Here is a 13,668-nt window from a genome sequence, read left to right as displayed (position 1 = left end):
GCTGGATCTGAAAAAAATAACCCATGTTGGCAGGGTACAGGTCTCTAAATGAGACTGCCCCAGCAAATGCAGGACACTTGGGAGGTATGGCTATACCTGTAAGATTCTGCAGACACATCATATTTGTCAGCATTGGGACCATTAGGCTCTTATTCCAGCTTGGTTTAAATCTCCCTTTTCTCAGGAATTGAGCCTTTTCTTTTTGAAGAATGATGGTTACTCTCCCATACATAGTTCAGAGCTTTAAATGGACACTATACCCAGACCATTTAATCTCATTGAAGTGATATGGGTGCAGTGTCCCTGTCCCCTTAATCCTGCAAAGCAAATCATGTTTTAGACAGACTGCCATGTTAACATTGCAGAGTTAAGACTGCCTCTAGTGGCCATCTACCAACTCTGTAAAACAACACTGGAAGTCCTCATGCTGTGCAAACATTGGTTCGATCCTTTCCTATGGGAAACCCTAATGCCCATGTGGCACTCGCCACGCATGCGCATTACGTTCCCCCTTGCACTGATATCGGAGGAGGTAGAGACGGCACCAATGCTGAGGTTCTTGAGCCAGGTAATTGGTGAAACATTTTTTTACTCTTTTATTGTGGCAAGTGGGGGGGGGGGGGGGGAGGAGCAGAGGGGCACTGCAGTGTCAGGAGTGCAGTTTTGTTTGTCTTTTCATGAAAGATACAAAAATTACGGGGCTGATTACAAGATAATGTTTTATAATTATTAACTATTATTTGAGTACACAAACAACTTCATGCTCGTGAAACTCCACGGCTTTCATTTTGAAGATTTTCAGAAAGCAGATATTGGAGGGGACAGGGCAAAACCGCACTGGAGAGGAGACTTCATAAATAGTTTAACCCATAAAGACAAACCAGCACCAGAAACCTGCTGGCACCATGACAACTTCATTTTGTGGATTACCGGAGGGTATCTTTAACGTCTGCCAATAACCCATTAAATTGTTGATGTGATCACAACCCTTCCATACCAATATTTATAACAACGCTTTTACCTTTATCAGTTTGGTGAAAGGGGCGTTATGTCTTACAGCAAAGTCACATTCCTGAGTAAGACTTATCAACACATTAACAGAACCATCCGACACGTATCAAATTCAACAGCAAGAAGGGCTTGATAAACCTCTGAAAACACTATATAAATAATCAGCCAATACTGCAGAAATGCAAAAAAGAAGAGAGCAACCGTGCCCCAGATGATAGTTAATATCTTGTAACTCACAGTATTCACTGTGTACAGAGACGTCGTGTCACTTCCGGTATGACGCATACGGCCTTAAAATGGCCGCCGATGCGTTCCAAGCTGGAACACATAGTATATTCCACGAGGTAACGTAACGGTATGACGCGTGCGTTCCATGAGCGAACACACCAGGAAGTCATTATTCATAAGAATACTACCTATATAAAGGACATTTATTAAGACTCTCTCACACTTCTGAAGAAGCCTGACGGGCGAAACGCGTAAAGTGGGACTTTCTTTTACATATAGCCATTTTGTTTTATATACTTGTTATTAAATATTACATTTTTAAAGCTATATACACCTATTTACTATTTTACTTCCTGGTTACCATATCCTTCGGTGGGGATTATACCACCCAAGCTGGTTATACTAGAGCAAGTTTCTGCTCTAGTAAATGTGAGTACCACATTCTCTATCTGTATTTTTTTATTTATTTTATCAGTACATACTATGCTATTGGAGTTCTCTTTTTATATTCCTTCCATATTACTACCACCATTGGAATTTTGGAGTTATCCGCTGTGATATAGATCCTTAGACGGGGATTGTTCCGCCCAAGCAAATTACGGTAGAGCTCCTGGATAGCTCTACCAAATGTGAGTGTAAATTACTCTAATTCACTCCATTATTTTATTTTATTAATTAACAATATTGCACTATGATGTTTTCTCTCTGTTTTTATTTCTGAGGATTTATAAGAATTGTTGATAATTTTTATGTACGTATATTTTATATAATAACTCATCTGGGGCGCGGTTCCTCTCTTCTTTTTTGCATTCTTCTTGTCACAAGGTTGGGAACCCTTGTATTGGTTACCGCTGCCTATTTTATTACTGTCTATCGGAGTGAGCGCCTATTATATCCTTTCCAATACTGCAGAAATGTTCAATCAGTGTCTTTGCATGTGCAGAACAAACAACACACCTCCCTGTGCTGCTGGCATTTGTAAGAAAAACAACTCCTCGTTAATCCATTAAAGGACAAGTAAGAGTTACAGTAAAATATCGTCGCCAAATCACAACACAACAAATATACCATTATATTATATATTAAACCCAAGGTGTATGCACTAAAACACATTAGAGACACACACATAAATGTCCATTCTGAACAACAGGGTAATGACACATCGTCTATTAGCATGAATCGAATGTTAACCTTGTGATGTCAGCCATCGAGCTTGAAACTGAATGATTAACAACAGGTTAATCCTGCTGTTTCATTGATGATGTTTTCTGATTCCTGTGTCAGCAGCAGAAAAATGGCCCTGGAATTTTGGATTCTAATCTCGCAGAAAACACTCATATCTAATATCTCTATTAAGTTGTCATGGTGCCCTGAGTGTCCCTTTAACCCCTTAAGGACGCAACTTCAAAAACTGGACTTACCCTTAAGGACACAAGCAATTTTTTGATTTTTTTTGCTGTTTGTGTTCAAACATAATTTGCATCTCTGTCATTTATTGCACCAACACATTCTATATACGGTTTCGAGAGGGCAAAAAAGGCTATAATTTGATGTGACATATACATAGATAAATTCTCATTAATTATAAAATAAATTCCAAAAAATGGGGCGGCGAGGCAAAATTCTTTTTTTTTTTTTTTTACAGTTTTGGCAATAATAGCGTGTGCATAATATGTCCAGCTTAGAAAAAGTAATTCAAAATAAATTCATGTATGTGTCTTGATTTATAGAGTACATCATATGTATAGAATTTCAGCTTATTTTGAGAGTTACAGGTCACAAAATACAAGGACTAAAATTAAATTTCAATGTGAAACAACTTTAGAAATTGGTATGTCTGTCTTGTAGGTTTAGCAGTAGTGATGTCCCGAACGGTTCGCTGGCGAATAGTTCCCGGCGAACATAGCGTGTTCGCGTTCGCCACAGATGGCAAACATATGCGATGTTCGGTCCGCCCCCTATTTTTTTTTTGTGGTCTTTCAACCAAATTTATTAATACTAAGTAAAAATTACTTAGTATTAGTAAATTGTGCCCCTACTCGCAATACCGCGAGTAGGGGCATGTCTATTAAACAGTGAGCAGCCTGTGGCTGCTCACTGTTAAAAAAAAAAAAGGGTCCCCCCTTCCTGAGCGGGTGGGGGCCCTAAAGTCCTCCCCCCTGGCCCCCACCCCTGAGCAGTGGGTGGGGGCCCTAAATACCAATTGGGGGGGGACCTATTGTCCTCCCCCCGGCCCCCACCCCTGAGCAGCGAGTAGGGGCATGTCTATTAAACAGTGAGCAGCCTGTGGCTGCTCACTGTTAAAAAAAAAAAAAAAAAAAAGGGTCCCCCCTTCCTGAGCGGGTGGGGGCCCTAAAGTCCTCCCCCCTGGCCCCCACCCCTCAGCGGTGGGTGGGGGCCCTAAATACCAATAGGGGGGGACCTATTGTCCTCCCCCCTGGCCCCCACCCCTGAGCGGCGGGTGGGGGCCCTAAATACCAATAGGGGGGTGGACCTATTGTCCTCCCCCCGGCCCCCTCCCCTGAGCGGCGGGTGGGGGCCCTAAATACCAATGGGGGGGGACCTATTGTCCTCCCCCCCAGCCCCCACCCCTGAGCGGCAGGTGGGGGCCCTAAATACCAATAGGGGAAGGACCTATTGTCCTCCCCCCCGGCCCCCTCCCCTGAGCGGCAGGTGGGGGCCCTAAATACCAATAGGGGGGGACCTATTGTCCTCCCCCCCGGCCCCCACCCCTGAGCGGCGGGTGAGGGCCGTAAATACCAATAGGGGGGGACCTATTGTCCTCCCCCCTGGCCCCCACCCCTGAGCGGCGGGTGGGGGCCCGAAATACCAATAGGGGGGACCTATTGTCCTCCCCCCCGGCCCCCACCCCTGAGCGGCGGGTGGGGGCCCTAAAAAAAATGTCCCCCCCAGGTGACTAGGGGTCCCCCCCATTGGTATTTAGGGCCCCCACCAAAAAAAATTATCCCCCTACCTACACCCTAAAAATAATGAGGGGGGGACATTTAACTAAGAACCTGTAAAAAAAAAAAAAAATTACTTACCATTCGATGTTTTCTTTCTTCTAAAATCTTCTTTTTTCAGCCCCAAAAAAGGGCAAATAAATATCCATAATAACCGATGCAATAAAAAAATAAAAAAATCTATGTTCACCCGACGACGGCTCCGCGCAGACTGAGCTCTGCAGGGTGGGGCAAGGCTTATAAAGCCTTGCCCCGCCCTGCAATTAGGGGGGGACATTTTTTTTAGGGCCCCCACCCGCCGCTCAGGGGTGGGGGCCGGGGGGAGGACAATAGGTCCCCCCCTATTGGTATTTAGGGCCCCCACCCGCCGCTTAGGGGTGGGGGCCGGGGGGGAGGACAATTGGTCCCCCCCTATTGGTATTTAGTGCCCCCACCCGCCGCTTAGGGTGGGGGCCGGGTGGAGGACATTTGGGCCCCCCCCTATTGGTATTTAGGGCCCCCACCCGCCGCTCAGGGGTGGGGGCCTGGGGGGAGGACAATAGGTGTCCCCCCCTATTGGTATTTAGGGCCCCCACCCGTTGCCCAGGGGTGGGGGCCAGGGGGGAGAACATTAGGTCCCCCCCTATTGGTATTTAGGGCCCCCACCCGCCGCTCAGGGGTGGGGGCCAGGGGGGAGGACAATAGGTCCCCCCTATTGGTATTTAGGGCCCCCACCTGCCGCTCAGGGGTGGGGGAGGACAATAGGTCGTCCCCCCTATTGGTATTTAGGGCCCCCACCCGCCGCTCAGGGGTGGGGGCCAGGGGGGAGGACATTAGGTCCCCCGCCCTTATTCTTGTTTAGGGCCCCCACCCACCTCTCAGGTGGGTGGGGGCCCATCACTATTGTGGCCAGAAAGAGTCCCTGTGGGTTTTAAAATTCGCCTGCCTATTGAAGTCTATGGTGGTTCGCCGGGTTCGACGGTTTGCGAACATTTGCAGAAGTTCGCGTTCGCCATTCGCGAACGGAAAATTTCATGTTCGCGACATCACTATTTAGCAGCTATCACAGAAAACAAAATTGCCACAAAAGTATATATTTATATAAAGTAGGCATCACAGGCTATTTACGTAAGGTTAGTTTGACACTTTCTACAAAGCCATTTAATCGCTAATCTCTGCTAAACATTGGAGTAAAATTGTGTTTTTTCTTTATAACAAGGTTTTTGTAATGTGTATTTCGTAAAGCTGGAGTGTGCTATTCCTGCACAGAACCCCATATTGTGTTCAGCTACATCTGCTGAGTATACCGATTCTCCCATTGTATGCATTTGGCACTATTCTGTGAAGCTACAGTGCCAAATAAGAGACACGGCTATTTCAGTTTCTATGGTTAGATTTTTCATAGATGGATTTGACAAGCCTGTGTCTTATTTTGGGGTATTTACATCAGTGTGAGTATTCAAATAACCCCACAAAGGGCTTCAATTTACCCGGGGTATCTTATATAGCGTATATTGCGCCTTAACTTGTCAGCCTTTTTACACCAATTTATGTCACTATTTGTGGTGAGGGGGAAAAAATTGCATTTTTACACACATGTTGCATTTTTGCTTAGTATTTCTTACACTTGATATGTACCACTGTCATAAAATCCCCCAAATTATGCTCAGTTGCATCCTCTGAGTAAAACAATTTGCCCAATGTATGACCTAGACATTATTTTGTGAAGTTACAGAGCTGTAAAAGAAATGTGACAAGTTCAGGTTTTTAAGTGTGAATTTTCATGGAGGGTTTTGATGGTATTACCCCATAAAGCCATACCATTTCTTAGAGAAGACATCCCAGGGTATTTCAGAAGGCCTATTTTGAACCTTAGCGTGGGAATTTTTTTCCGCTAGCTTGTACCAAGTGTAGTGGTAATAAGCGTTTTTTCTGCCTTTTTGACACACAAAGCGAGTTTGCACAGTATATTTTGCAAATCTTAAGTGTGCTACGACTGCATAATATTTCATATGTTACTCAGCTATGTCGTCTGAGTACAGCAATACCCCCGTATGTACCTTTGCCAGGTATATGTGGACATTGAAGGGGCACATTTGAAACGCAGCCATTCCAGTTTTCTGGAACTTCAAAAGGTAAACTTTGCATTTTTACGCTGTGTCCATGTTTAATTTCGGAGTAGTTTAGCTGGTTGGTTATTCAAACTAACCCACAAACACGTACTATTTATTAAAGAACACACCCTGGGGAAATTCAAAAGGCATGTTTTGCGGGGGCGGAGCCTGGCTGCCGAAATGAATGGCCGCATGCAGTGTGAGCTCTGAGAAAGAATTGACAAGATTCGCCTAAAAGCAGTATTTTCAGAGCTAACAAATGGCATACTATGCGCTGATGTTCACCTACAAGCAACTCTGCTTCAGCCCAAGGGTTTCCAGGTGCCCGACAAGCAGTTTGAGCCCGCACCGCCACTGAGGCCTACCTGGAGGTGAGAGCTTGGGAGAAGCGGCCGTTCTCCCTATTACCTCTCCGACCAGAAGAAGCTGACAAATCACGAGACCCTGTTTCCCCCCCCCCTGCTCGTGGGGGTTATCCCGGCCCCATCACCTCAGCTACGCTTCCCAGTCGCTGGTGAAGCTGTGACCAGACACAAGCTCGAGCAGAGGCAAAGATGGGAGACTCAGACACATCATACACCTCCTGCAGCACAGCGGTCCCTGCCAAGGCCTCCAAAACGGCATTGTAAAACACCCAGGCGCCGGAGGAGGAGACCACCCAAGCAACAAGCTCCAGGAGGTAAACCTGACTGCAGAGCCACCCCACAAAGACTTTACCCCACAGGAGGGCCCCACAGCCCCACCAAGCCTCGCACGGCCTCAGCTACAAAGCCGTTCAGGGCAACCTGAAATCACCAGGACCTCGACCAAAAGCTACATGGAGAGAAGGGGGTGGGCGAGCACAGTTGGGGGCGGTGGGACACGGAACCCGAGAAAGACCCGGCCACCTTGCATACCCCCAACCTAGGTCTGGATAGTGACTGTCTGCAGAGACCTGAGCAACCCAGCGACAAACAAGCCCACAGTCTCCCAAGTGCCGGCATCGGCTGAACAACAGATGGCTGGGGAGGCAGCACACCGGCTCATACCTTGGGACTTTCCCATGTCCAGCTGATGCCATGGTGCCATATACAACACACCCAGCTGCTTTAGGCCTGCTAAGAGATGCTACTTACGCTCTGCCTAATGTATTGTTTATGCCTTTCTTTTTTTAGCTTAGCCTGATCTGTTTTTTCAGTTGGTGATTTCATACATAACCACACACGATAGACAAGTTCTCTCACACACATACAGAATGGTGTGTCTCGCCGATTCCAACCGCCTGCATAACGCTCTGGACATGCACACAGTACGCTTGCCCAAACTCTCTCTACTTTTAGTAGACCCGCACATATAGTCTCCTGTTTCTTGTGGCTTAAAATGAGTGGCTTAGATTAATGTCTCAGGCTTACTGATCCCAGCATGTTTTCAAATATGACCTTTTTCTCGACTAATCTCCATGTCATTATATAAAAAAAATGTGCGTTGTATGTCCATGTCATGCCTTACCAATTTAATGATTAATGTTCAAACATGAGTATATGCTGTTGGGGCATTACAAACGCATTTGTGACTGCTCATTCTTTGCATGCAAAAATAAAAAATATTTTTAAAAAAATTTGTAAAAAGGCATTTTTTTAACCTTAGCGTGAGCTCTTTTTTTTTCTCCAGTTTGTTCCAGGTGTAGTGGTAATGAGCATTTTTTATGTATTGTTTTTTACTTTTTTAAAACTTTTTTTACTGTTTAAAACTCGTTTTTAAACTTTTTGTTTACTTATTAATTTTCTTTACTTTTTTAAACTTTCTTGAAACTTTTTTTACACTTTTAAAATTTGTATAAACTTTTTTTTACTGTTAACCCCTTACTAACAGTAAGCAGCACTAACAGTAAATCCCCCAATTTCCCATAACTCCCACCCGTCAGTACGTCACGCGTCATTAAGTGCTTCCCCAGCATGACGGACTGGATCCGTCATGTGTCCTTAAGGGGTTAAAGTGGCTCTATCAGTGTCTAGGGTATTTTCTTGCACAAGTGTACAAAACTGAGGTCTAGGAAGGATCCCACGGTATCCTCAATAAATAATACCATTTTCCTTGCAGTCGTTACTAGTGTCAAATGGGGGAATAACAAAACTTGGCGGTGGTAGCTCTGCCTTTTGTCAAGTTTTGTCAAATGTAGGGACTATAATAAGACAAAGTAGTCTCTAATTTTTCTGACTATGTCTCTTGACTGTGTTAGAATTTCAGTGAAATACCAACTCAGTCAATGGGACTATTCATTTCAGAGAGGAAGGAGGGTGTGGGGGGGGGGGCGGGTGCAAAGCCACTTTGATGGCAAAGTAACAGTTATACAATATATGGACTTTAATAATGAGTGATTGATCCTGCCATTTCTGTTTTTCCTCTGAAAATTTCACCATTGAATAAAATTTTGGAAATTCCCTATAACTAGTATTAAGCTTTTCTTATGCGATCCTCTGGTTTATTTTAAAATGTTTATTAAAAAGTCACCAAGTGACATCACAATGCATTTCAGTCTAGGCAAAGCCAAGGCACACGATGCAAATAATAATGAGAAGAATTGAAACATTATTTAAATACCCCTCCTTCCACTAAGTAAGCTCAATGGCAGAAAATGGTAAATTTAGAATAGGTATTGACAGGGACTAAACAAAATGTTTTTTTCGAATTATAGGAGATAAGATAAATAAAATACAGTGTAACATTTAAAGGTACTGATTTAAAACAACATTTTCTCAAAATGTTTTTTTGGCACAACCCGTTAAATAAAAGGTATCCATGGGTTGTGATTTTTTCTCATATTTTCTCATATTTACCATTTGTATTTTTATTTACAGAGTAATTCTCACTGTTCTGGTATAGTCAGGGCACACTATGTAAATTAGTTTATTCCCCACGATGCTGTGCACACAGGTGCATGCATGGGAAGTGCTGCAGATGCCTACGTTTTAGTGAGAGCATCCTGAGAATAATGAGGCAATGCCCTTCCTCTGGACATGAAAGGGCTGTGGGGGTATGTGGATTGTGTACTTACCTCCGTGGAACTATTCACCCCAGTAAGCACCTCAATAGCATTTACTAGGATGACTGAATGGAGAAATGGGAATTCTCCAACCTATACCCTCTCACTTAAAGAATGGGAAGAGAGGGTCAGTTGCAGAAAGCTTTACTTGTACGATACACCATGTTGCCACAAACCCCTGGTGTCTTGCAGTTGGCTCACCGTATTCTCAAACAGGTCTCTTCAGTAGCATGCACAATAAAATCTACATGCACTGTCTATTGCACTGGGGCTACAGCTAATTAGGGGGAGTCTAAACTTCCAGTCCAGCACTAGTGTGCTTGTTTTAAAGCTGTACATAAGACAGCAGTCCATACTGTGCAAGTGCCTCAATCTGAAATGGAAATTAATCTAAAAACAAGAAATAGATAAACCCAAATAACAAATGCAACGTTATTAAAACCCAAACATGTCAGGTCTCCTTTAAGACTTTTCAGTGGTGAGTCTCATATTCTGAGGGTACAGACGGTATATGTGTTTGACCATTATTAGTGAAGTTTTAACTCACGTTTTGTTTTTTGGCTAAACTATAAGGAAAAGGCATGATCACAGGTTTCACAGAACAGCATTTATATACATTTAAAGCTCACTAGTAAAATTAGTTTCAGAGTCACAGAATCTCGGCTGGGGTTACATAAGTTGGACTCTCACCCCTATCGATGGTCGGGGTACGGACCATAAACCACCAGCATTAACGATTTATACTAGAATGACCAATGACATTGTCTGGTCATAGACATATACTCGCAGAATATCATATTATGGGATTTTTCCAGCCAGGACGAAAAAATAACGAAATCCTTGGCTATCTAATACATAGGCTGATTATATTAGTCACACATCCCCCTATTATGGAATAAGGTAAAATTCTTTATTTCCTCTATAATGCCACTAAGGTCGTGTTACATCACACTGTGTCTCACACAATGAATGCCGTATAAATCCTATAGAAAAGATGGTCGTATGTGAAAGTTCAGCACGGCATTGTGAATTTCCAAACTTCTTGATGCTCAACACGAGCCCCACCATCTGCTGCTGGGTACCAAGTATACCACCGGTTTCTTACAGACAAGCTGTGGATTCAGAGCCTTCATGGGAGCCCAGTAAAACATGTTAGCTCTGCTATAAAGTGCTTTATACAAGAGATTTTCTCATCCCCAAGCCGACCATACATACATGGATCTAGCACGGAGGTAGGTCCACAGTACAGTGACCTTCCCCCCCTGCACAGCCTTTGTTTTCTTCGTCGAAGTGACACATATTTAACCTTTACTGCAAGATCAGCCGTGCAACAACATTTTAATGAATTATTTATTCTTCGTATTAGACTCTTTACACGTGTAATTATAAACACTCCTCGCAGGTACATAAAATGTTTCACACAGACACCCAGGGAATAATGAACATGCTATCATTCAGAATAGATACTTGGGTTTATGCAAGATCCCTGCAGGTTAAATGCGATGCTTTCAACACATTTCAATAACTGGATGCTTTAACCCCTTAAGCACAAACTGGGCTAGGCATGCATTGTAAATCACAGCGGGATTTTAGAATTAATAAAACTATTAAGGGATAAATAGATTGCTTAGGCTAAGCATTAATCTAATAAAACAGAGCAATATAAACACCCATCAGAGACTGTTAATCCGCAATCCTTTCTAAATGCAGTTTTTGATCATTGTGATGGGTCAAACACAGACTGTGTAATTTCAGGACATCTCTTGCAATTTATTTTGAAAAACAATTTGCAGTTTACATCATCCCATGAACCCTCCCAATATATCCTTGCAGGGATGATTTGCTGATTCATGGTGTAATTAAAATTTGCATTATATGGTCTAACACAGAATTACATTAGATACATGAGATCTGGGACCTCCTGGTTACCTTGCAGATGTGAAAGTGCTCGGAGGTGAGATTCTCCTGGACCTCTGTTTCTCTTGGGGACACAGCAGCCCCCGTGGGCCCAGACGGATACAACGAACAGCCAACACCTGCTCCTCCGCTTCCCCCCAGTCCACCACCTCCACCAACGGGGGACGAGGCGGCTAAACCGTCCAAGACTTTGCGGATATTAAATTTCTTCATTGTTGGTCACCTCAAGGAGGTCAGGGGAAAATAGAGTCCAAAATGTTCATTCCCCGAGAAGGACAGGCAATTCAGAGGACCAGAGATATGAAGCACCAGAGTGAGAAAATAAAAGGAATAAATGTCTAGCTATGACTGGGCCCAGCCATGATAGAAGGCTCTGGAAGTACTTTCTACCAGCAGAAGAAAAAAAGAACTAATTAAAAAGCATCTATGTATAAATGATGAGTCTGCTTAGAATTGGAAAATAAACCTTAATCAGGACCCATTCCAGAGTGTAGTATACATGAATCGGACCCAGGAAAAGTTCTCAGCCATAGGTTGGGCTCGTATAAGGGTTGTGAAATTATGTATCTGATTAAATTAAGTCATTAGCTCCCAGCAGTCACAGTAAACTACCTCTAGCTTGCTTGTATCCTGGTTATCACTTTATACCCTGACCATTCCTGCTTATATATGCAACTGTATGCCAGCTAGATCTTCGTGTGTGAGCTCCAACGCCAGTTCCTTCACAGAACACAGTATAAAGCCATTGATAAACTCTACTGCTCGCCTGTTCCACCAATAGCTCCTGAATTGGTGTTTTCACTTCTTCCAAAATTCAGATCCCAACCAGCACCTTATTTTAAATGTGAATTTTCTTTTTCCTTTCTATCGCAATATTGCTACCTACCCACCATGCAGGTCCTAACACCAAACATCTTATAAACACCCACACGAGTCCAAGAGAAGCTCGTAAATGCCAGTCTTCAAAAAGTTATAAACACAGCTCCAAAATTCCTCTTCTACGCCCCCGTCATCCAACAAATAACTGAGCAAATGCTCTTACTGTGAATATGTTTTTCAGAAAAAAACCTCTTTCAGAAACAAAGAGTCTTCAAAGGATTCTACACCTTTCTCAGTTTGTTCCCCTCTACAGGATGGGCAGCTCTTATTACAGCATGACTTACCTATACATGTCCTGTGCCACCTTGTTCTATACGTACTATGCCAGGATTAACATGCCCTGTGCTGGTCTCTGCTAATTACAATCTCTCCTAAACCGACTTGTCACTAGTACACAGGTCCTACACCTACTACTCTTTCAAAATATGTACTTCACCAGCCTGACCTTCTAAAAGCCCCCAACAGCATTTACCCCTCTAATTCCAGCCTGACAATCCAATACAGGTCATACCCTCCTACACAGACTCCAAATACAGCCGTACTAATTGTACAGACCCTGTAACAGAATAACCCCTCAAGTCCTAGCCTTTTTTCTGGATTCTACCAGACTGATCTATCAACATATACCCTATTCAACTGTACGAGCCTGACACCAAACTGTAGACTACACCAATCCTATCCTTACTTTCATACAATTCCTATCAAATGAAGCTCCTATGCCAGATGGACCTCAGCACACCAGACTGACCACTCAATGCAGGTCCTATATTACTCAATACAGGTCCTACCCCACTCAATGCAGGTCCTATATTACTTAACACAGGTCCTACCCCCACTCAATGCAGGTCCTATATTACTCAATACAGGTCCTACCCACTCAATGCAGGTACTATATTACTTAACACAGGTCCTACCCCACTCAGTGTGGGTCCTTTTCTATACAATAAATGACCAATATCTGTTTCTCTGCTGTAAGGGTTCTATCTTACTTATAAAGGTTCAAAACAAGACTGACCTGCTATTAGACAGCCTCCCTCAGAACAAGTGGACCCCTAATTCCAAATATAGAGGTCTTATCCAACACTGGTCCTATCCTAATACAGATGTCCTATCCTAATACCCAGGTCCTGTCCCAGCTCTAGCCCCCTTGTATAGAGGTCCTCTCTCCCAATACAGAGATCCTATCTTAATACAGAGATCCTATCCTAATATAGAGGTCCTATTCTAATACAGAGATCCTATCCTAATATAGAGATCCTCTCTAAATACAGAGATCCTATCCTAATACAGAGGTCCTATTCCAATATAGAGGTCCTATCCTAATACCCAGGTCCTGTCCCAGCTCCCCTGTATAGAGGTCCTATCCTAATACAGAGATGCTCTCACCTAATACCCAGGTCCTGTCCCAGCTCCCCTGTATAGAGGTCCTCTCTCCCAATACAGAGATCCTATCCCAATACAGAGGTCCTATCCTAATACAGAGATCCTCTCTCCCAATACAGAGGTCCTATCCGAATACAGAGGTCCTATCCCAATACAGAGGTCCTGTCCCAGC

General features: G+C 43.6%; 1 protein-coding gene across 8 annotated transcripts in view; it reads right to left on the bottom strand.

Moving 5' to 3' along the window:
- The window catches only part of STXBP5L (syntaxin binding protein 5L), a 350,034-nt gene extending 336,682 nt beyond the window's left edge, over window positions 1-13,352 (bottom strand). For 4 of the 8 annotated variants that reach the window (XM_063446159.1, XM_063446152.1, XM_063446156.1 and 1 more), the window contains exon 1: window positions 11,247-13,351. In XM_063446159.1, coding sequence (XP_063302229.1) covers window positions 11,247-11,447 — 201 coding nt within the window. In that variant the 5' untranslated portion in view covers window positions 11,448-13,351. Of the gene's footprint in view, window positions 1-11,246 lie in introns of all 8 variants that reach the window. The other 4 variants (XM_063446146.1, XM_063446149.1, XM_063446160.1 and 1 more) reach the window with 2 other exon arrangements.
- Between the last annotated feature and the right edge of the window lie 316 nt (window positions 13,353-13,668).

Source organism: Pelobates fuscus, chromosome 1, assembly GCF_036172605.1.
Source record: "Pelobates fuscus isolate aPelFus1 chromosome 1, aPelFus1.pri, whole genome shotgun sequence".
NCBI lineage: Eukaryota > Metazoa > Chordata > Amphibia > Anura > Pelobatidae > Pelobates > Pelobates fuscus.
This window is presented reverse-complemented; position numbering and strand designations above follow the sequence as displayed.